The 24215-nt window shown below is 45.2% G+C and overlaps 1 protein-coding gene across 4 annotated transcripts in view; it reads right to left on the bottom strand.

Annotated features, from left to right (window-relative positions):
* LIMD1 (LIM domain containing 1) overlaps window positions 1-24215 on the bottom strand; it is an 89192-nt gene that overhangs the window by 8616 nt on the left and 56361 nt on the right. For 2 of the 4 annotated variants that reach the window (XM_045384994.2, XM_045384995.2), the window contains exons 3-5: window positions 7174-7241; window positions 4524-4586; window positions 92-222 (exon numbers count right to left, since the gene is read on the bottom strand). In XM_045384994.2, coding sequence (XP_045240929.1) covers window positions 92-222; window positions 4524-4586; window positions 7174-7241 — 262 coding nt within the window. Of the gene's footprint in view, window positions 1-91; window positions 223-4523; window positions 4587-7173; window positions 7242-16784; window positions 17065-24215 lie in introns of those variants that run through there. The other 2 variants (XM_045384996.3, XM_074031912.1) reach the window with 2 other exon arrangements.

Below are 24215 nucleotides of genomic sequence, written 5' to 3'. Positions count from 1 at the left end.
CAAACACAGTTCTGTTGGTTTCCACCGCTCACTCTGCTGAGATCAGCTTGGCCTACACGAATGGGTCCCGTCTGCTCCCGTCCCTTCTTACTTGTGGTAATCTCGGACACAGTAGATCTTGTTCTCCGAGTCCACGGTGAAGGGCACCCCATCCAAACACTCATTACAGACGACACAGCGGAAACAGCCGGGGTGGTAGGACTTCCCCAGGGCTTGCAGGATCTGGAGGAGAGGCCAAGACTCAGTGGGGATTATAGGGAAGGATGGAATGGTGGAAGGGCAGAGAAATACATCAGTCCTAAGGATTACATGAGTGGTCACACACGGAGTACACTTACCCCCGAGTTTCACCTAGGAGAAGAGCAAGAGGTGATGGGGTGGGAAAGGCAAATCTGTTTAGATGAATACACAGAAGAGACCACCTAAGAATCTTTTTCCTGCAGCCTCTCACAGGGTCTCTGAGCTGGGAGGGAAAGAGGGCTCCTTTCCAACCCTCACCCAGAGCAGGAAACTCTTGCACAGTTCTTTAATAGAAAGAGATGCTAAGGGAGGGATGGGCCAATCCCAGGGCCAAAATCCACCACAGAGAAGTGGGAAACGATGCAAAGCAGGGCCACAGAAGGATCCATCCTTCCCAGATTTGGGAAGCAGCAAGTACTTGGAAAAATGAAAAGAAATTCCATGTGGAAATGGTAGAGCTCAAAAGGAACCCCTTCACTTCTGCCTGTTGGGTGCCCCTTCTTGCAGCTTTGACTCTGGAGCCTGATAATTTAGAAGTTCTGACTCAACTTGATGACCTCAAATCCAAGAGTAATAAGTTTCTCTGTTGTTGTTTTTAAATGCAATAGAGGGAAAGCCCCACAAACTTCTTCCTCTCAGTGTCATTTAATCTGGATCTGGATGGGATACCTGGAACTGCCAGAGCCAACCTGAAACCAGGACAGATCCAAGACATGGACAGCAGGAAAGAGAAGAGATGGAAAGAACGTCCTTGGTGAGGTCCATAAGTAACTGAATTAACTCATCATGGAACCGCATACTTCCAAGCCTCTTTTTAGGTGAGATAAAATATCATTCCTATGAAGTCAGTGGTCCTCGAAGTGTGGCCCCTGGACCTTCAGCATTAGCATCATCTGGAAACTTGTTAACAATGCACATTCTTGGACCCCATCCCAGATTTCTTGAATCAGAAACTCTGGGGGTCAGGCCCGGCAGTTGGTATTTTAATAGGGTGATTCTGATATATATTAAAGTTGGAGGATCATTGGTTTAGCTCGAATTGAGTCTGGGTTTTTTCTATAATTTGCAGTTGAAAGCATCTTCACTGACTTCTAGGAGATTCATTTCTGCAATTACCTGTGTCATGAAACTTAGCAAAAACAACTGAACTACAGAATCAACATGAGCAAGGTCACACCAAAACATGCATCTGCGAAGAATGTACAGAACGGTCATCAGCATCCAGCAGTGAGAGCCACACAGAAAGCCTTCAAACAGGCTGAAGGAAGAGGATTTTGGATTTAGGGAAGACTTGTCAGTACACTGTGAGACCTGGGGGGAAAGAGATGCTGTGTTCCAGCTCCTTCCCCTGGAAGCCTCAGGCGGATAACTCCACATTGCACAAGCTCCAGCCAGGAAGGCAAGAGGAGGGCGTTGTTCTATTCCAGCTGTCCTCTGAATGCTCAGCTTTCAGGCTTCCTCATTCCCTCTTGGGTTTCACTACCCTTTGAGGGCCCTCTCAATCTGCAGTAAGGCAAAACGGGAAGAACAACTGGCTGGGCTTCCAAAACCCATTTGGTAATTTGGACCTTGGAATGAATTTTCCCCAAGATGAATGCTGTCTTGGCAGAAAGAGATCCTTAAATTAATTTAATCCACATTGTGCCTAAAGTAAGACTGGAAAAAGATGCCATTTCGCTGCATTGTGACCAGCTGTAATACTTTTTTTATGTGAGACTATGCCTGGTTCTAACCTGCAAGCCCAGAATATACCCCTCTATTAACAAAAGGGTATACAGAGAGACAATTTACACAAAGAGTTAGACAGCTAGGGTTCTGTCTACACATTCAGTAAAAGTTTTCAAGTCCTAGAGAAGACCCGAAAGACTGAAGGTTCAATTTCATACTATCCCATATGGTAGAGATCTCACATCAAGAGATGGAGACTATTTCCCCCTCCCCTTGAATCAGAACTGGCTTTGTGACTTTCTTTAATTAACAGAAAGTAGAAGAAACAATGTTCTGAGATTTCTGAGTCAAAGGCTTAAGAAGACTGGTAGCTTCTACTTCCCATCTCTTGTTGTAAGGAAGTCTGAACTAGACTACTAAATGATTAGAGGAGAGGGGCCTGGAGGGTGAGAGGTCATCTTGGATGTTCCAGTTCAACTGTGCTACCAGCTGAACAAAGTTAAGTAAGAGACCCCAGTCAATGCCACACAGAGCAGAAGAATTGGCCTGCTGAACCCTGACCTAAATCCTGACCCACAGCATGAAGCTTGATGATAAATAAGAAATCACTGTTGTTTTAAACTACAAAGTTTGAGGGTGGTTTGTCATGCAGCAATAGATAAATGACATACCCTGAGGTTATCCAAAGAAGTCTTAGGATTACTAAAACTAAGAACAGGGTATAATCATACTCATAAATTCGGACCATGTTGACTTCTTTTTTTTTTTTTTTTTTGGGACGGAGTCTCGCTCTGTCACCCAGGCTGGAGTGCAGTGGCCGGATCTCAGCTCACTGCAAGCTCCACCTCCCGGGTTTACGCCATTCTCCCGCCTCAGCCTCCCGAGTAGCTGGGACTACAGGCGCCTGCCACCTCGCCCGGCTAGTTTTTTGTATTTTTTTTTAGTAGAGACAGGGTTTCACCGTGTTAGCCAGGATGGTCTCGATCTCCTGACCTCGTGATCCGCCCGTCTCGGCCTCCCAAAGTGCTGGGATTACAGGCTTGAGCCACCGCGCCCGGCCTCCACGTTGACTTCATATGCACTAGGTTTGTCAGGACACTAAAAACAAAGTCAGGCCGGGCGTGGAGTTCTACACCTTGATCTGGCTGGTGGTTACAGGGGTATATGCACATGTGAAAACTCGTTCAGAGGTACACTTAAGATTTGTATCTTTTACTCTGAGTTACTTCTCAATAAAAAGGTAAAATTTAAAATACTAATGATTAGAAATTTTCTTCTCTAGAATGAAATTAATGAGTCAGCTTAGAGAGGGATTTAACTCTTTCCAACTAAAAGTATGTTATATAATCATTTCCTCTAATCAGTATATTAAAGAACTTCTTAAAGGCTGATTTACAATGGTGAACAATTTGACCTTGTATTCATTAACCTCATAACCTAACCCTCTAGGAAAAAACTGTCTCCACGGAAGACCTGAAACCCAAGATAACCTCAGAGAGCCAGTGACTGAGCAAGGAATGGAATGTATAAAACCTGGTCCTTGTTCTGCTGTCTCAGAACTAAATGACAGGCCCAAAAAACTCATCTTAGTAATGGTGTAAGCTGGGCATAACACAGGGAGAAAAACTCTGCTCCTCTGGCTTTCTCCATTTGACTCCAAGGTAGCTGAGATTTCTGCAGTAAAAACCGACCGTATTGGCCGGGTGCGGTGGCTCACGCCTGTAATCCCAGCATTTTGGGAGGCCGAGGCAGGCGGATCACAAGGTCAGGAGATCGAGACCACGGTGAAACCCCGTCTCTACTAAAAATTACAAAAAATTAGCCGGGCGCGGTTGTGGGCGCCTGTAGTCCCAGCTACTCGGGAGGCTGAGGCAGGAGAATGGCGTGAACCCGGGAGGCGGAGCTTGCAGTGAGCCGAGATCGCGCCACTGCACTCCAGCCTGGGCTGGGCGACAGAGCGAGACTCCGTCTCAAAAAAAAAAAAAAAAAAAAAAAAAAACCGACCGTATTTAGCATCTCACCTGGGATGCCACAAGGATCACAGAGAAGCCAGAGGGAGGCCAGTGTGATTCAAACAGCCCAGGGGAGGAGAAAGCATTACCGGAAACATGACATCATATGCTCTAGATGGTTGAAGACGTTAATTCCAATTAAAGCCAGCAATGCGGGTTCTATTAGATCAAGCAAGCTGCACTTTATAGGGACGTCTTTTTTTTTTTTTTTTGAGGTGGATTCTCACTCTGTTGTCCGGGCTGGAATGCAGTGGCGCGATCTCGGCTCACTGCAACCTCCGCCTCCCGGGTTCAAGCAATTCTTCTGCCTCGGCCTCTCAAGTAGCTGGGACTACAGGCACACACCACCACTCCCGGATAATTTTTGTATTTTTAGTAGAGACGAGGTTTCACCATATTGGCCAGGCTGGTCTCAAACTCCTGACCTCGTGATCCGCCCGCCTCAGTCTCCCAAAGTGCTGGGATTAAGGCGTGAGCCACTGCGTCCAGCCGTAACCACAAATCGAGATAAGAAACACTGTCCTCAATTATTAATATCTTTTTTCTCTAAACGCCTCCTCCTCCACCTGAGATGCTGTTCTCTTCTTTGGCTGACCTACTCACCATGTCCATGATCAGATGTCCACAAAGAAAACACCTGTCAGCCGACTGCTGGAAACCAGAGTACTGCAGAAGAAAAAGAAAAGAAAGTTAAACCCAGACTGGGAAGACGAATCAGCCACCTCCCTACCAGCCAAGAGGATTATAAGGAATTTCTCAGAAAGATGTGTCACTCTGTGCAGAATTCTGTCATTCCCCAAGTACAACACAGCTGTGGGCTGAGTCACAGAATATTCTCTGCCACAAAAGCCATCACAAATACTAGTACCACTCACTCTAACAATGACTGTGTCTGGGCACCCACAGCATGCCAGGCTCTATGTAAGGGACTGTATATAGAGATGCTTTAATCCCATCTCAGTAGTTCTCAAAGAGCAGTTCCCTGGCATCACTTGAAAGCTTGTAAAAAATGCAAATCCTTGGGCTCCACTCCAGACCTATTGATTTGGAAACTCGGGGGGTGGGTTCTGGCAATCTGTGTTTTCACAAGACTTTCAGGGGATTCTGATGCATTCTCAAACCACCACTCTAATGCTTACGACAATTCTGCAAGGTCTACATTATTACCCAGAATCCTCAAATAGAAGCAGAGGGCAGCTCAGAGAGGTTAAGTGACCTTTTCAAGGTCACACAGCCAACAAACGGTAAGGACAGGAATCAAATTCAACTCCGGTTCTGGTTAATACCTTTTATAGTTAGCTTCAAAGAAACTTGATAATTACCTACTTTACCTTACCTTATCTTACCTAAACACATACACACACAGAGTCCTGAAAGACATGAGGTACTCTCTTCAAAAAACATACTAGATGCTACACACTAGACTAGAAGTTTGGGTATAACAAACACAACTTAACTGGGGGAAACCTAATGAAAGGAAGGTGGGAAAAACGAAAAAGGGAAACTTTCTGCAACTCTACACCATGTGGTGGAGGTTTCTGTCGTCTGGCACCTACGCCCCATTCTGGGGGTAATAGTTCTTTATTTTCATTTGGGATCCAGCCCCCGGCCCCACACCACGTGGCTCCCATCACCATGTGGGCTGGCTCCATGCCAGGGCCCAGGCAGGGCATTGACAGACCTGGTCCATCAGAGCCTTGCATTCCTCCAGTACTGATAGTTTTTCCAGAGGTGGGCATGTGGCCCAGTAAGAGCCAATGAGACTCCAGGAGATGTCTGTTGAGGATTCCAAAGGAAGGACTGGCACTCTTGCCCATCGGATGTGAAACTGAGAGAACGTAAACTCTGGGGTCCTGCCAACATCTGGCCATCACACAGGACCTGAGACTGAAGCTACCACTGAGACACAGGACCAAAAACTGTGGAGAAAATGACTCCTGAGGCACTGCTGGAATAATTTCCTTTTTACTTAAGCCCGTTTGGGTTTGCTTGTCTGTTTCTGGCCAACAGGAGTCATAATGAATCAACTTTTCAGTGAAAACCAAATAGAGCTTTTCCCCAAGGGAAGGCAGGGAGAAGCTGGCCCTGAGCCCATCTCTGCATCTCACATTCCTCATCCCTGAGATGACAGGGTCATTTCAACCACTATCTATCAAGCACCCACTCTGCATGGCATCGTGTTAGAATCTGCAGGTGTGAAGGTGAAGACACATGTTCTTTTCGCCCTGGGAGCTTTCAGTCAATGGAGGAGAGACTCGTAAACAGACATAATGCTCAGGGCTAACACCCCACAGCCCTGCCAGGGCAGGTCCCGGGCGTGGTGGCAGCACAGAGGAGCTCCTCCATTGTGGGAGCAGGAGGGACAGGAAGGCTGTTGGGGGGCTCTGGGAAAATAAAGGGGCAAGACATTGCAAGCAGGGGAAATGGCCCAAGCAAAGGCATGAAGGCATGAGGTTGCACAGGTGTGGGAAGCTGGGGAGTCCAGACCTCGGAGAGCTTCTGAGCGTGCTTTGTACCCTACACATGCTGGGACCAAGCAGGCCAGGTTTATGCCCTATAAGGCCTCTTGATGCGGGGGTGTGGAGGCCGTTAAGCTAGGCTGGCTGAGCCATGCCGGAGGTGTGAACGGAGGCAGAACTGTGGAAGACATGGCAGCATAGAGTTCAACGCCTGGCTGCATTCAAGGAGGTGGGGTTGAGGACAAACCTAGGAGGCAATTCTCACAGATCAGGACCCAAGGCAAGGGTCTTGGTTCACACAAGTATGGTGAGCGGCTGGTATGTGAGAGGCTGGGACACAGCCCAGGGGACATGTCCAGGGGCCAGTGGGATGCCAGCCGCTGGCCTCAGAGGTGCAGCAGGGCTAGAGCTCAGGTCTGGGAGTCACTGGCACATGGATGAACTTTCAGTCCATGGGAGAAGCTAGATTCCCAGAGAGAGTGGGATGAGAAGAAGAGAGCCCAGGTCCCAGTCCAGAGGTCTAAGAGGAGGAGTCCAGGATGGTAGAAGAGGCAGAACTACAGAAAGCAGCAAGAGGATAGGTCAAGTGACCCCACAGTTTCTTCAAAGTACAAGGCTGTGTGGTTTGCCATTGGCCTCGGGAACACGGCCACCCCCATGCATCTACAGAAGGAAAGGCAGGGCCCCTCTCTCCAGCAGTGCAGCTTCCCTGTGCGCTGGCCCAGGTCCCACCACGCCCCTGCCCTCTGACTCTGGCCAGGACATGCAAGGAGAGGCTGCGGTGACACACTCACCAGGAAGTCTTCTTCACAAAACACTTTGCCGTTGACAAAATAAAAGGCTTTTCCTCTCAGCTTCCGGCCTAAGGAAAAACACACAAAGACAGGGCAAAAAAGAAAAATTTTAATATGCAGTGGAAAAAGCGAAAAGTGAAAAGCAAAATCTTTAGGCAGAAATACACACATAAAAACCGCCAACTGTCAATGACACTTTCCAGTTCCTAAAAGATGCCGTGGCCCTTGGTGAGAGGCAGGCAGGCTGAGGCCGGGAGGAAGGGTGCCCTGGCAGGTGCTATTTGGCAAAAAGACTCAAGGGCTGACCTGGAAGTCATCCTACGCTCACCTTCCAGCACCTCCTCTCTGCTTGGAAAGACACCAGCAAAGCATTTGGTGGCGGGACAGCAGAGGCAACACAAGAGGGCGTCTGGGCAAGTCTCTCATGAAGATGCAGTTTCCCACAGGCATTTAGGATAGTCACCTTGGACGTATGCTCCAGGACCACTGTGACCGCCTATCAGGAGAGTCCTATACATTGGTTAACTATTATTTTCCTACCTTTTTCTCGCCTAAACTGTAGAAAACACACATTGTTGGAAGGATATTTTTGTTTTCTCTTGACCTAAAACGAGTAAGCAGGAGTGGGAGAAGTTCAAAGCACCCTGATTCCCTGCAGGGAACTCTTGCTTCCATAAGGCTAACACAGGCAAACACCCTTTATCAGTCCCTCTCATCTCTTATGGAAAACACAATGGGGCTGTGAGCTCAAGATCGGCAGAGGCATCATTAGGGTGTCCCGGGATCCCCTACTTGGCAGTATTCACAGATCTGAGGGCATTTCCAGTGCCAGGCTCAACACATACTCAACAGGCAATGTGGGGGCTTCAGAAACTGAATGAACTCTCCGCAAAAAGTTAAACAAGCCCTTTGGGGCCAGGGTTCACAACATGAAAGTAAAATCACCAATGTCACAAACAGTGCCCGAGATACAGAGAAACCCACCAGACAAACACTGGCTGCCCTCGCCTGGTGACGTCCACAAGAGGCAAAGCAGTGCAGAGCAGATAGCGACAAGACTGTCAAAGAACACTCCTCAGACCTCAGAGAGGACTCTGAAAGCATCAATGCAGCGGAAAAGGCATAAAAAAGGAAGTAATTTTAACTACAAATACAAAAACCTCCAGATGGATGAAAGCCCTAAGTATAAAAAACAGAAACTAGTATAAGAAACTACAGGCTGGAATCCCAGCACTTTGGGAGGCGAGGTGGGTAGATCACAAGGTCAGGAGATGGAGACCATCCTGACCAACATGATGAAACTCCAATTCTACTAAAAATACAAAAATTAGCTGGGTGTGGTGGTGCATCCCTATAATCCCAGCCACTTGGGAGGCTGAGGCAGGAGAATCGCTTGAAGCCGGGAGATAGAGTTTGCAGTGAGCTGAGATCGTGCCACTGCACTACAACCTGGCAACAGAGCAAGACTCCGTCTCAAAAAATAAATAAATAAATAAATAAAAGAAAAGAAAAAGAAAAAAAGAAACTGCAAGCTTTTTAATTTTCTATTTTGTGATATTTTATTTATTTTTATTATAAGAAAAGAAAGTCTGACTTTGGCATGGAGAAGGATTTTGTAGATAAGACATAAAAAGCACATCGCATGAAGGTTGACTGAACAATAGACATCAAAAATGTAAACTTCTATATAAGAAAAAAGAGCATAAGCAAGGTTTAAAAGATGAAAATGCTGCAAATCCAGCCTGCTCCCCAGCAGGGAGGCAGAGGCAAGGGTCCCAGGACAGGACTTGAGGCCGCATGGAGAGCAGTGGAGACGGAGGAGGCAGAAGTGCTCAGCTGTCCTGGCTGCAGGTGAGACATGGAGGCGGGAACGGAGGTGCTGAAGAGCCAAGAGACTAAGGCTAGGAAAGAAATGAGGACTCTCAGCTGACCACCCACTTTCATGCCTCTGTGCTTTGCTTAACTGGATGGCCCTTTCCTTCAGACCTGGCCAGACCCTTCTGATATAGTTTACATATTTGTCCCCACCCAAATCTCATGTTGAAATGTAATCTCCAATGCTGGAGGTAGGGCCTGGTGGGAGGTGACTGGATCATGGAGTGGTTTCTCATGGTTTAGTACCATCTCCCTTGGTGCTGTTGTGGTGATAGGGAGTTCTCGTGAAATCTGGTCGTTTAAAAGTGTACAGCACCTCCCACTCTCCCTCTCTTCCTCCTGTTCCAGCTACATGAGGTGCTTGCTCCCCCTTTGCCTTCCGCCGTGATTGTAAGTTTCCTGAGGCCTCCCCAGAAGCCAAGCAGATGCCAGCATATGCTTCCTATACAGCCTGCAGAACCATGAGCCCCTTTTCTTTATAAATTACCCAGTCTCAGGCATTTCTTTATAGCAATGTAAGAATGGACTAATACATCTTCTTTGCTGTGGTGGTCATTGCTACCAGATCTAGTGTTGTCTGAATGTTTCCCCAGCCCTCCTGTTGGTTCCTGTAGGACTTTTTAATACTTTGAGTATATGCTACATTCCTTGAGGATATAGCTAAGTCAGCGTCATACTTGGAGGGGAGGGCTTGGCAATACTCTAACAGAGTGCAGTACATGTTGAGTTAAAGAAAAAAGGAAGAGTAAGCCATGGATCAGAAGATGGCCAAAGCACATATAAAATGGTATTAGTACCTGGCCAGGCACAGTGGTTCATGCCAACAATCCCAGCATTTTGGGAGGCTGACACGGGAGGATCACTTGAGATCAGGAGTTTGGGACGAGCCTGGCCAACATGGTGAAACCTCGTCTCTATAAAAAATACAAAAATTGGCCGGGCGCAGTGGCTCAAGCCTGTAATCCCAGCACTTTGGGAGGCTGAGGCGGGTGGATCACCTGAGGTCAGGAGTTCAAGATCAGCCTGGCCAATATGGTGAAACCCCACCTCTACTAAAAATACAAAAAAGTTAGCTGGGCATGGTGGCATGCACCTGTAACCTCAGCTAGTCGGGAGGCTGAGGCAGGAGAATTGCTTGCACCTAGGAGGTGGAGGTTGTAGTGAGCCGAGATCGTGCCACTGCACTCCAGCCTTGGTGACAGAAGGAGACTCTGTCTCAAAAAAAAAAAAAAAATTAGCCGGGCATGGTGCCACGCACCTGTAGTCCTAGCTACTTGGGAGTCTGAGGCAGGAGAATCATTTGAACCCAAGAGGTGGAGATTGCAGTGAGTCAAGACTGGGCAACAGGGCAAGATTCTGTCTCAAAAATAAATACATAAAATAAATTAAAATGGTATTAGTACCTAAGACACAAAGAACACCAATGAATCAATAAGAAAAAGATAAATAACCCAATGGGGAAAATGAGCAAAGGGCAGGAAGAGAAAGTGCATAGAATAGAAAACCTGTTATACCTTAGGCAACAACCAGGATTATTAATCATAACCTCAATATCTATAACAAAAAGATGCTCTATCCTATCAACAATCAGGATAATGCAAACTAAAACCACAATGAGATTCTATCTCACTTTCACAGACTGGCAAAAATTACTAAATCTAACAGCATGTCTTGGAAGGTGTGGGACAAAAGGAGCCCTTTCACACTGGTGGGAGTGTCATCTGCTGGGATGACTACTTGGGAACAATTTGTCAAGGGCCAATAGATCTGAAAACCCACATAATCCACAACACACTTCTAAGGTTGCTCCTTGAGAAGATTAACCAAATATGCATGAGGACAGACATGTATGGACGTTCACGGCAATGTTGTTATGGAAAAACTACAAGCATCTTCAGTGTTCACTAGACATGAGAATTGATACATAGACAAAGAAACTGGAGCTATATTTACTGGATGTGATACCAGACAGTAGTCAAAATGAAAGGACTAGATCTATGCATATCATTATTAATTGAACTGAACACCAGTGCAAATAAGGCAAAATGCCTGAACATACACGTGATCGTATATGTGTAAGTTTGAGTGTGCACACACATACACAAACTAGTACTGTTTTTTTGTTTTGTTTTGCTTTGTTTTGTTTTGAGATGGAGTGTCGTTCTGTCGCCCAGGCTGGAGTGCAGTGGCACAATCTCAGTTCACTGCAACCTCTGCCTCCCAGGATCAAGTGATTCTCCTGCCTCAGCCTCCTGAGCAACTGGGATTACAGGCACTCACCACCACACCCGGCTAATTTTTGTATTTTTAGTAGAGACGGGGTTTTGCCACCTCTAAAGAAATAGTGGCCAGGCTGGTCTCAAACTCCTGACCTCAAGTGATCCACCCACCTCAGCCTCCCAAAGTGCTGGGATTACAGGTGTGAGCCACCATGCCCGGCCACAAACTAGTACTATACGTTTTTTATTGATAGTAGTATATATGGTAACAGTAGGAAAATTTCAATTCATAATAGCAGCTGCCCTAGGGAAGGAAGGGAGAGGATGGGAAAAGGAATCAAGATGATTCCAATTTTTATATAACATTTTATTTCCTTTATAAAAATACAGAACCAAAGCTACAATGTAAAAATGTCTGTGCATTCTGGGTGATAGGTAAATAAGGATTATTTCCTATAGTACTTTCCAGTAGGTTTTAAAATACACACACAATTTTTATATAATATTTAATTTCCTTTATAAAAAATACCAAACCAAAACTACAATGTAAAAATGTCTGTGCATTCTGGGTGATAGGTAAATAAGGATTATTTCCTATAGTTCCTTCCAGTAGGTTTTACACACACACACACACACACACACACACAGTTTTGTGAAACACCATAAACCAAAAGGCAATAACAAACTAGAGCAAACATCTATACTGTATGACAGAAAAGGATTTAACTCTAACATGACAATAACTCAGGTAACATTCCCATATAAAAAATGGGTAAAGAATAGGCAGACAAACCACAAAAGAAGTATAAATGATCAATAACTATAAAATAAAATCTTTAGCTTTCCTCATGATTTAAAAAATATTGCTGCCAGTCACAGTGGCTCACATCTGTAATTCCAACATTTTGTGAGGCCAAGGTGGGAGGATCATTTGAACCCAGGAGCTCAAGACCAGCCTAGACAACACAGCAAGATCCCATCTCTATGAATAATAATAATAATAAAAAAATCAGCTAGGTATAGTGGGGCATGCCTGTAGTCCTAGCTACTTAGGGGGCTGAGCTAGGAGGATCACTTGTGCCTAGAGATTGAGGCTGCAGTGAGCTGAGATCACACCTGTGCACTACAGCCTGAGTGAAAGAGTGAGACTCTGTCCCTCCAAAAACAAACAAACAAACAAAAACAAAAAACCCTATGCTTTACCTATGGGACTAGCAAAGCTTAGAAAGAATGATAACCCCAGTGTTAGTAATGACACAGACAGACAGATACTTGTTCACACTCTGCAAGGGATAGCAGAAGCTGAAACAAGCTCTTAGGAGAGAAATTTGGTATTAAAAGTCAGTGGAATTTAGAAAGTTCAGATATTTTCTCCCCAAAAATTCTATTTCAGGAATTTATCCTAGGGAAATCATCATCTCAGCTTTATTTATAATAAGTTGCTAAAAATGAGCATCAAATGTCCAACTCCTATTAAATGATGACCCATCCACATGTTGGAATATTATGCAGCCATAAAAAGATTGTTTTCCAAAAAAGATTTATTGACAGGGAAAAATACTTAAAATATTTTAAAGGAAGTATACAAGTGTGTGGGTTACAGTTATGAACACATTTACACATATGATGGCAGAATTATGTGTACACTCATACACATAAGACGTACACCAAATTTTAAGTCATTATCTTTGAGTGTAAGAAATAGGTGATTTTCAATTACTGTTTTTTCCTGCAATAATTATGCATTATTTTTATAACCTGAAACGCAGTTTAATGGAGTAGGGGAATGTGGGTGGGGCTGTGTGGAAGGGGCAATAGGACTTACACAGAAGGCCGCAACTCTTTAGGTCTCCAAAGCTGCTCGCCTGTCCTCCCCTCAAAGTTACTGTTGCCCTCTCTTCTAGAAGGTCCCCACCCTTGAACTTTCGCAGTATTTTCTGACTCTCTAAACTGGGGTACCGAGAATGTCTACCTACAGCTGGATGATCTCAGGGTTCATCAGCAGAACCCCCTTGACAGCCATGGACATTAATTTGTTATTTTACTTAAACTTTCCTCTCTATAAAGGGACTCCAGAGAACTCGAAGTTTTAGAAAAGAAAATGAGAACTAACTAGAGTATCTTTCCTATGTTTTTCCCACATCGGACACCTACCCAGGTGACAGCTGATCTGCTGCCCTCCGTCCCTCCCCAGGAACAAGGTGACGAGGACACAAACAGCCCACCTGGATGGGCGCAGTGGCTCACGCCTGTGATCCCAGCACTCTGGGAGGCTGAGGCAGGTGGACCCCTTGAGGTCATGAGTTCGAGACCAGCCTGGCCTAAATGGCAAAACCCCATCTCCACTAAGAATACAAAAATTAGCTTGGTATGGTGGCGTGCGCCTATAATCCTAGCTACTTGGGAGGCTGAGGTAGGAGAATCGCTTCAACCTGGAAGGCAGAGGCTGCAGTGAGCTAAGATTGTGCCATTGCACTCTAGCCTGTATGACAGAATGAGACTTCGTCGGTGGGGGTGGTGCGGGGAAAGACAGCCCACCTAAGAGGAGCTGCTCAACCAGAAAGCAAAACTATTCACACACTGTCTGATCACAAACAAAGTCCAAATCTTTATTTGTGGAGCTCCCCAGTCTCACTGCTTCCTTCTCGGAACTCCGGCAGGGTAAACTCATTTCTGATGAGAGGAAAGGAGGTGGGGCTGCAGTTGCAGACGGGGTCCCTAGAGGGAGCGAGGAGGCCGCCAGGAAAACGGCGCAGGACTTCAGAGCTTGGGCTTCTGATCCAGTGTATGGAGAACACAGCAAACAGCACTCTGGTTCCAGGAATGGGGTTAGCAAGTTCTAAGGAATCTGAGCTGGAAATCAATGTTTTGTGTAATAGGGCGAAGATCACCTCTATTCCCAAAATCACAGAGGAAGATCACTGAACATGCAGAAGCACTGAACCTTCTAGTGTTAAGAAACAAATTAAACAGGAGCTTTTTCACCCATGAGATCAAACAAAGATTTTTTAAGAGTTTGTGATTGTTGTCACTGCATATTTTCATAAGCTACTGCTGAGAGTGTAAGATGATAAACTCTCCCTGGAAGGGAAACTTTAAAATGTTTATCTCTGACTCAGTGAGGTTATCTGAGACAGTTTTGGGAAAGAATTTTAAAAAGTGAATAAATATTTACTTAGATCCAAACTGGCAGCCCTAGAGGAACGGTTACATAAACCAGAGTACATATACATGATGAAATGTTACATAGCTATTTAAAATGTCATTTAAATCGTGTTGTAGTGATGTTGGAAAATGCTTATACTACAGAAGGATAGCATATATATGTTTGGGGTTTTTTTGAGATGCAGCCTGACTCTGTCACCCAGGCTGGAGTGCAGGGGCGCAATCTGCAGCCTCAGCCTCCCAGGCTCAAGGAATCTTCCTACCTCAGCCTCCTGAGTAGATAGGACTACAGGTGTGCACCACCACAACTGCCTAATTTTTGCATTTTTTGTAGAGACAGGGTTTCTCCATGTTGTCTAAGGCTGGTCAACAACTCCTGGGCTCAAGTGATCAGTCCATCTCGGCCCTCCAAAGTTCTGGGATTACAGGTATGAACTACTGCACCCATACTGAAAATATATTAATAAGTGAAAAAAGCAAACTTGACAAGTGTATTTATAGTACAATTCCATTTCAGTAATTTGCAGATACCATTGATAATCAAAAGGGGAAAAAACCAAACAGTGGTTAACACTGGTAGAAGTATAACAGAGAAACATCACTTTCTACTCCATATACTTTAATATTTTAAATTTTCTTTCTAGTATTAGGTACAGTGACAGATCGTATTAGAGAGAAATTTCACTTTACTTCATACATTTCTAGATTAAATTTTTCTAGAAATATGTATAATATGAAAAACAATACTTTTAATTTTAAAAGAAAACCCTTGGCAGGGCGCGGTGGCTCAAGTCTGTAATCCCAGCACTTTGGGAGGCCGAGACGGGCAGATCACGAGGTCAGGAGATCGAGACCATCCTGGCTAACACAATGAAACCCCGTCTCCACTAAAAATACAAAAAAAAATTAGCCGGGCGTGGTGGCGGCGCCTGTAGTCCCAGCTACTCGGGAGGCTGAGGCAGGAGAATGGTGGGAACCCGGGAGGCGGAGCTTGCAGTGAGCCAAGATCGCGCCACTGCACTCCAGCCTGGGCGACAGAGCGAGACTCTGCCTCAAAAAAAAAAAAAAAAAAAAAAAAAAAAAAGAAAACCCTTACGTTATAATGTGAAAAGTAAAAAAGCAAGATTTAAAAATTGTATATCTCAACTATATAAAGAAGAAATTCAAAGAAAAAAGAATGGAAAGGAAATCTGCCCATGAGTGGCAGCGCCTCTGAGTGGACATATTTAGAATCTGCACGGTAAGGCTGGGCACGGTGGCTCACGCCTGTAATCCCAGTACTTTGGGAGGCCAAGGCGGGCGGATCACCTGAGATCGGGAGTTCAAGACCAGCCTGACCAACGTGGTGAAACTCCATCTCTACTAAAAATACAAAATCAGCCAGGCATGGTGGGGCATGCCTGTAGTCCCAGCTACTCAGGAGGCTGAGGCAGGAGAATCACATGAACCCAAGAGGTGGAGGCTGCGGTGAGCTGAGATCAAGCCATTGCACCCCAGCCTGGGCAACATGAGCAAAACTCAGTCTCCCAAAAAAAAAAAAAAAGAATCTGCATGGTGGAGGGGATGGTTTATTTCCTAGTTGTTTGTTTCTATATACTTCACTACACTTTCCCAAACATTTACCAATGAGCAGGTGTTGCTCTGATTATCGTTTAAAAAACTGCCCAGCTGGCTAGATAAGTCCTCTTGCTGCCAGCTCCCACAGCTGCAAATTCCCATGTCCAGACATAGGAGGCCAGTACAGGGGCCTGGGGGACTACGTCGGATTTTCCTTTATTCCAAATTTTTAAAAACTGAGACTCCCCCACTGACCTAAGAGGGTGGGGCTTAGTTTGCTCTGAAGAAGTCACACTTCATTTTTCACTTCAGTTTTGAAAGACCAACTGAATTTAGAAACTGGACAGTGCATCAAAATATATTTGTTTGTATTCTGAGTGGGAGAAAAGCCTAACATCTACTGAATGTCTTCTGTGGTCTAAGTACTATGTTTAGGGCTTACACATATATTTTTAAATGCTTGAAAACTTTGACGCATAGGTTATTGCATCACCGCACCTTCTGGCCCTGTACTGCCACATGCCTTTTACGGAAGAAACTGACGAAGTCATTTCCTACTCAAAGCCATCACCTACTCCAGTGAGCATGGGAAGGGTTCAGTAAAGAGTGAGGCAGAAATCAAACACATCACATGTCAATGTCAAGGAGCAGCGCAAGGATACAGGAATTGATTATTTTGGGGAATCACTTGAAATCACACCCAAAGATTACGCCTAACTTTCTGGAGTAAAAATATGATACTTATGAGTTACACATTATCGTTTTCATTTCATAAGTGAGGAAATTGAGGCTTACCCAGGTAGCTGTGCTTGTTCCACTGCACCATGAGGCCATCTAGCAGTATTTAATGCTTGTTGGATGCACACCTATACGCAGAATCCAGTTTCTCTCTTCTGCCACGAAACAGGACAGGACTTTCTTTTTTTTTTTTTTTTGAGAGAGGGTCTTGTTGTGTTGCCCAGGCTGGAGTGCAGCGGTGCAATCATAGCTCACTGAAGCCTCGAACTCCTGGCCTCAGGAATCCTCCCATCTTGGCCTCCCAAAGCGTTGAGACTACAGGTGTGAGTTACCACATCTGGCCGGAAAAGGGAGTTTTCATTCAAGCACTTTCTAGGTACTGGGCCCTTTGCTTGCCTCATGTCTCACTTAAGTGTCATCAACAATTCTGTAAAAACTCCTTGTGATGACAGGCATTTGGATGTAACTTGACAGGTAACCTTCCACTTGGACACGGGCTAAAGTTTGTATCTTTGGAGAAAGGGGGTTGCTGAGAGGAGGCTGAGGCCAGGTAGGAAAAGCAAGCAACCTGGTGCTGAGAAGCAGGGAGGCAGAAAAGGTATTCTCCAGGCTGAATCACCCTAGATCTGGCCAATGGAACAGATGCCAACTGACCTGAAAATTCCTGGAATCACTGCCACTGTCCTGAAAGTTCCAATCAAGAGCAGGATCCAGAATCCTCCTTATTGATATTTAAGCTAGAGCACCCAACCGCCACTAGGTGGTGCTAAACCACAGCCAGGACAAGGACAGACTGAAGCAGCACAACTTTCCCCAAGCCGGCCAGCCCTGGCGGCCTGCTTGAGTCATTTCATTAATCTTGCAATAATGTGCCCTGATGTTTGGGCAGCTGAAACTCACTTGTTGGCCGGGCGTGGTAGCTCAAGCCTGTAATCTCAGCACTTTGGGAGGCTGAGGTGGGCGGATCACGAGGTCAGGAGGCCGAGACTGTCCTGGCCAACATGGTGAAACCCCATCTCTACTTCAAGCCTGTAATCCCAGCACTTTGGGAGGCTGAGACGGGCGGATCACAAGGTCAGGAGATCGAGACCATCCTGGCTAACACGGTGAAACCCCGTCTCTACTAAAAAATACAAAAAGCTAGCCGGGCGAGGTGGCGGGCGCCTGTAGTCCCAGCTACTCGGGAGGCTGAGGCAGGAGAATGGCGTGAACCCGGGAGGCGGAGCTTGCAGTGAGCTGAGATCCGGCCACTGCACTCCAGCCCGGGTGACAGAGCGAGACTCCGTCTCAAAAAAAAAAATACAAAAATTAGCTGGGTGTGGTGGTGTGCGCCTCTAATCCCAGCTACTCGGGAAGCTGAGGCAGAAGAATCGCTTGAACCCGGGAGGCAGGGGTTGCAGTGAGCCGAGACTGCACCACTGCACTCCAGCCTGGCAACAGAGCGAGACTCCGTCTCAAAAAAAAAAAAAAAAAAAAAAGAAAGAAAAGAGAAAAAAGAAATTCACTTATTGCATTATGGTCAAGTTACTGATGCTTTTTTTTTTAATGATGGAGAAACAAAAGCTAAAGAGGTTAAATTTACCTATGTAGCTAAAAATTAAATAGAAGAGTTGAGATTTGAACCCAAGTCTCTCTCGTGCAAGTCAACACTCTTTCCACCACTCTATACTGTCTCTCTTGTTGTCTATTCCAAAAGGAGTATCTCTCAGACTAAGGGGAATGTCAGTCGTTTTAGGCTGTTAGAACAAAATACCATAAACTGAGTAGCTTAAACAATAGACATTTATTTCTCCCAGCTCTGGAGGTTGGAAGTCCAACATCAGGGTGCTAGTAGGGTCAGGTTCTTAGTGAGGATCCAGTTCCTGATTTACAGATGGCTGTCTTCTTGCTATGTTCTCACATGGCGGAAAGGGAACTAACTAAATCTCTGAGCTCTTCTCATAAGGACACTAATCCCATTCATGAAGTCTCCACCCTCATGACTTAATCACTACCCAAAGACTCCACCTCCAAATACCGTAATGTTGGGATTAGAGTTTCAACATCGGGATTTGCGGAGGGGCAGTATAAACGCTCAGTCCTTCCAGGGAAGAAGACGGATTTCCTGGCATTCCCAATTAAACGTCCCTCTGCTCCCTTAGGGAGGCAAATTTCACTGTCCTCACTGACTTGCTATGGCGGCTCATACGTAGAGATGTAACACCAGGGAGCCGCTGTGGCTATGGTGGAGCTAATAAGGACAGAGGACAAAATGGAATAGCCAAGGGATAAACACCAAAAACTGAGGTGATTCTCAAATCTTTAGCATGCTTCAGAACCACCAGGTGGGTTAGTTAAAACACAGATTGCTGACTTAGTAAGTGTGGGAACGGGCCCGAGACTCTGCATTTCTAGTTAACTTCTCTAGTGATGCTGATGGTGCCAGTCCAGGGACCACATGTTGAGAACCACCGAGTCAGGCTATGCCTCAGGCGTGTCTCTGAACTGGCACTTCCATTTGATGCTGTTCATCTTGGTCAAAAATGTGAAGACCTAAACCATCCCTGGATAATCAGCATCAAACATAATGCTGCGGTGGGAGTGTCAGTGCTACATCTTTACAATTCTAGTTTCAGAATCGTCCTGCTTCCAGCAGGGGAATTCCCTCCACTAGGAAATAGCTGATGATAGTCACACTAAATATATAATCAATAGACCATTTTTACAGTTTTAGAATACAGTAGTCAGAAGTGCTCTTTATTTTATTTACATCAGCCATGTATAAAATATTGACTAATAGGCTGGGCATGGTGGCTCATGCCTATAATCCCAGCACTTTGGGAGGCTGAGGCAGGCGGGTCGCTTGAGGTCAGGAGTTCGACACCAGCTTGGCCAACATGGTGAAACCCTGTCTCTACTAAAAATACAAAAATTAGCCAGGTGTGGTGGCATGAGCCTGTAATCCCAGCTACTCAGGAGGCTGAGGCAGGTGAATCGCTTGAACCCGGGTGGCAGAGGTTGCAGTGAGCTGAGATCACACCATTGCACTCAAGCCTGGGTGACAGAGTGACAACTTGTCTCAAAAAAAAAAAAAAGACTGATCAATGTGCAGATTCACAGAGAATCCACTCCAAAAAGACACTTTCCACAGATGTAGTGAATTATTAGTATTATTATTTTTGAGACAGGGTCTTATTCTGTCACCCAGGCTGGAGTGCAGTGGTGCAATCTCCTTCTGGGCTAGAGCAGTCTTCCCACCTTAGCCTCAAGTAGCTGGGAACACATGCGGATGCCACCATGCCTGGCTAATTTTTTGTGTGTATTTTTAGTAGAGACGGGGTTTCACCATGTTGCCCAAGCTGGTCTCGAACTCAGGGGCTCAGGCTATCCACCTGCCTCGGCCTCCCACAGTGCTGGGATTACAGGCGTGAGCCACCATGCAGGCTGTGAACGAGTATTTTATATTTGCCTTCAGGCCATCTTCAGTTGAAAAGAGAAAAAGGCATCTGATAAAGCTGGTGTAGTTTAACAAAGAAAACAAGAGTTGGGGACATCATAAAAAGAGGTCAGCCATTTAATCTGACAAAACTAAAACTTGCAATAATACTCACCATTCTTCCTTCCTATAAAACGGAAATGAGCTATAACCTATTCTAGAAACATAATTGGTCCTTGGCGGTTAAGACTCCACCACAAATTTCAGTTCCAAAATATCTCCCTGAGAAGTAAAAACGCAAGGCTTTCCCAACAATGAGAAGAGTTCCGGAGAAAAGAAAGCAAACATTAGCAGTCACTTGGATTGTTTTGGTCGTACTGTCCCAGTTAGTGACTTCTACCTGTACTGTCCATGGTGGCTACCAGCCACATATGGTCATTTATATGTAAATTTAAATCAATTAAGATAACATTACAAATTTAGCACCAGGGCTTGAACAAGTGTATCTTGAGTACTTAATGGCCACTTGTGACTAGGGTAGCTTTAGAATATCTGCATCATCACACAAAATTCTACCCAATCTACTTCTTCAAACAGCTTTTCTAGAATAGGTTTTTTGGTTTTTTTTTTTGAGACAGGGTCTTGCTGTGTAGCTCAGACTGGAGTGCAGTGGTGCAATCTTGGCTCCAGCAAACTCTGCCTTCTGGACTCAAGCCATCTTCCTGCCTCATCCTCCTGAGTAGCTGGGACTACAGGCATGCATCATCACACTCAGGTAATTTTTGTATTTTTAGTAGAGATGGGATTTCACCACTTTGGCCAGGTTGGTCTCAAATTCCTGACCTCAGGTGATCCGGCTGCCTCAGCCTCCCAAAGTGCTAGGATTACAGGCATAGGCCGCCACACCCAGTCCCAGAATAGGTTAACTCTTAAAAGACATTGCTAAAAACAAATCAGTTTGGTTTGGCTCAAGTGAAGGAAAGATCCAGCCTTGATTGTGCAGGCTTGCCCAGTCTCAGTCAGCCAAGGAGCACAGCAGAAACGGGCAAGCACTTTCTGCTGTGGAAAAGTACTCAGGCTTGGGGTCCAACCTTGCCTTTGCCCTTTCCCTGAAACGAGACCCTGGCTGCCACCGAAACGCTTCAGGTTCTCTGGTGAGGATAAAAGTGGGATCACAGTGGGGAACACAGCCCAGTGCACCTCATACCAGGTATCTGGTGTGACTGTTGCCAGCATCCCTACCTGACCTTCCGTTTCCTCAAATGACACCCACCAGAGCTAAAAATCACAACCACCACCCTCTCCCCCTCCTCATCCAAATCCCCTACATCACTCCTTCCTTCTCAGTTTATCTGTGGCAAAGGGCTAGGTATGGGAGGCTTTTGTTTTTAATTTCCATCTGTCAGACTTATTATCTTGTAAAATACAATAATATAGAAAAATGAAACATAAAATCCAAGCCCCAAATGTAGTTATTATCCAATTCAACTGACACAAAGCCACTCTGTCAAACTCTTAGGAAGGTCTCTAAACGTTCTCGTCTCTTTCTCGGCCTTTGCCGGTGCTGCCAAGGACCATGATCTGAGCAGTGCTGCCTCATGCTCCAATTCTCTTCTCACGTGCCACTCCAAAGTCTTTCTTTGTCTTATAGTTAGTTTTCTATTCCCCCTATTCCAGGCTATTACCGTCTGGATCAGAGATGAGAATACTGCACAGAGAGACAACCCAGAGATGTGCAGAGGATCTCCTTTAAGTATTCAGCAGAGCACCGATCAGCTCTTGCCTGTGAGGAAACTAACCAGAGTCAGAGGACAGATATCTGCAGGATTAGCAAGAACAGTGCCTGGCACCCACAAAAGCTGGAAACAGTGCCTATTCCCAACAGCCCTGAAAATGAGGAATAATAGAGCCCTAGACTGAGCTCTGCTCTGAATTCATCTAATAAATCATAAAAGCAAGACTGGAAAGGATCACTGTTCCCAAATAATTTAACTGCATCTCAGAACAATGCTCCGAAGATTTAAAGAATACAAAATATCCAAGATTCAATAAGGTAAAGTTTACAATGTCTGGTAGTCAATCAAATATTCCCAGGCATGCAAAGAGGCAGGAAAGCACAACCCATAGGGAAAAGAATAATCAATCTATGGAAATCAACCCCAATCAGACACAGATATTAGAATTAGCAGAGAAGGACATTAAAAGCTATTGTTTCCATATTCAATATGTTGGAAATGTTAAGTAGCAACATGGAAAATATTAAAAAGGCTCAAACTGAGCTGCTAGAGATGAAAACCAAAATGTCTGAGATAAAGAATACACTGGCTGGCCGGGCATGGTGGCTCCCACCTGTAATGCCAGCACTTAGGGAGGCCAACCAAGGAAGGCGTATCACTTGAGGCCAGGAGTTGGAGATCAGCCTGGCCAACACGATAAAACCCCATCTCTACTAAAAATACAAAAATTAGCCAGGCATGGTGGCTCATGCCTGCAATCCCAGCTCCTTAGGAGGCTGAAGCATGAAAATCGCTGGAACCTGGGAGGCAGAGGTTGCAGTGAGCCGAGATCACACCATTGCACTCTAGCCTGGGCAACAGAGCAAGACTCTGTCTCAAAATAAATAAATAACAGGCCGGGTGCAGTGGCTCACACCTGTAATCCCAGCACTTTGGGAGGCCGAGGTGGGTGGATCACCTGAGGTCAGGAGTTTGAGACCAGCCTGGCCAGTGTGGCAAAACCCTGTCTCTACTAAAAATACAAAAATTAGCTGAGTGTGGTGGTGCACGCCTGTAATCCCAGCTACTTGGGAGGCTGAGGAAGGAGAATCGCTTGAACCCAGGAGATGGAGGTTGCATTGAGCCAAGATCACGCCATTACACTCCAGCCTGCACAATGGGGGCGAGACTCCATCCTAAAAAAAATAAATAGACATCTGATCTTTGACAAACCTGACAAAAACAAGCAATGGGGAAAGGATTCCCTACTTAATAAATGGTGCTGGGAAAACTGGCTAGCCATATCTAGAAAGCTGAAACTGGATACCTTAACACCTTATACAAAAATTAACTCAAGATGGATTAAAGACTTAAATGTAAGACCTAAAACCATAAAAACCCTAGAAGAAAATCTAGGCAATACCATTCAAGACACAGGCACAGGCAAAGACTTCATGACTAGAACACCAGAAGCAATGGTAACGAAAACCAAAATAGACAAATGGGATCTAATTAAACTAAAGGGTTTCTGCACAGCAAAAGAAACTATCAGCACAGTGAACAGGCAACCTACAGAATGGGAGAAAATTTTTGCAATCTATCCATCTGACAAAAGACTAATATCCAGAATCTATGAAGAACTTAAACAAATTTACAAGAAAAAAAAAACCATTAAAAAGTGGGCAAAGGATATGAACAGACACTTCTCAAAAGAAGACATTTATGCAGCCAACAGGCAAATGAAAAAATGTTCATTATCACTGGTCATTAGAGAAATGCAAATCAAAACCACAACGAGATACCATCTCACGCCAGTTAGAAAGGCGATCATTAAAAAGTCAGGAAACAACAGACGCTGGACAGGATATGGGAAATAGGAATGCTTTTACACTGTTGGTGGAGTGTAAATTAGTTCAACCATTGTGGAAGGCAGCGTGGCGATTCCTCAAGGATCTAGAACTAGAAATACCATTTGACCCAGCAATCCCATTATTGGGTATATACCCAAAAGATTATAAATCACACTGCTATAAAGACTCATGCACACGTATGTTTACTGCAGCACTATTCACAATAGCAAAGACTTGGAACCAACCCAAATGTCCATCAATAATAGACTGGATAAAGAAAATGTGGCACATATACACCACATAATACTATGCAGCCATAAAAAAGGATGAGTTCATGTCCTTTGCAGGGACACGGATGAAGCTGGAAACCATCATTCTCAGCAAACTATCACAAGGACAGAAAACCAAACACCGTATGTTCTCACTCATAAGTGGGAGTTGAACAATGAGAACACGTGGACACAGGGAGGGGACATCATACACTGGGGCCTATGAGGGGGGTGGGGGA

Source organism: Macaca fascicularis, chromosome 2 (genome assembly GCF_037993035.2).
Source record: "Macaca fascicularis isolate 582-1 chromosome 2, T2T-MFA8v1.1".
Classification (NCBI taxonomy): Eukaryota; Metazoa; Chordata; class Mammalia; order Primates; family Cercopithecidae; genus Macaca; species Macaca fascicularis.
Note: the sequence above shows the minus strand (reverse complement) of the source record. Positions and strands in the feature narration are given on the sequence as shown.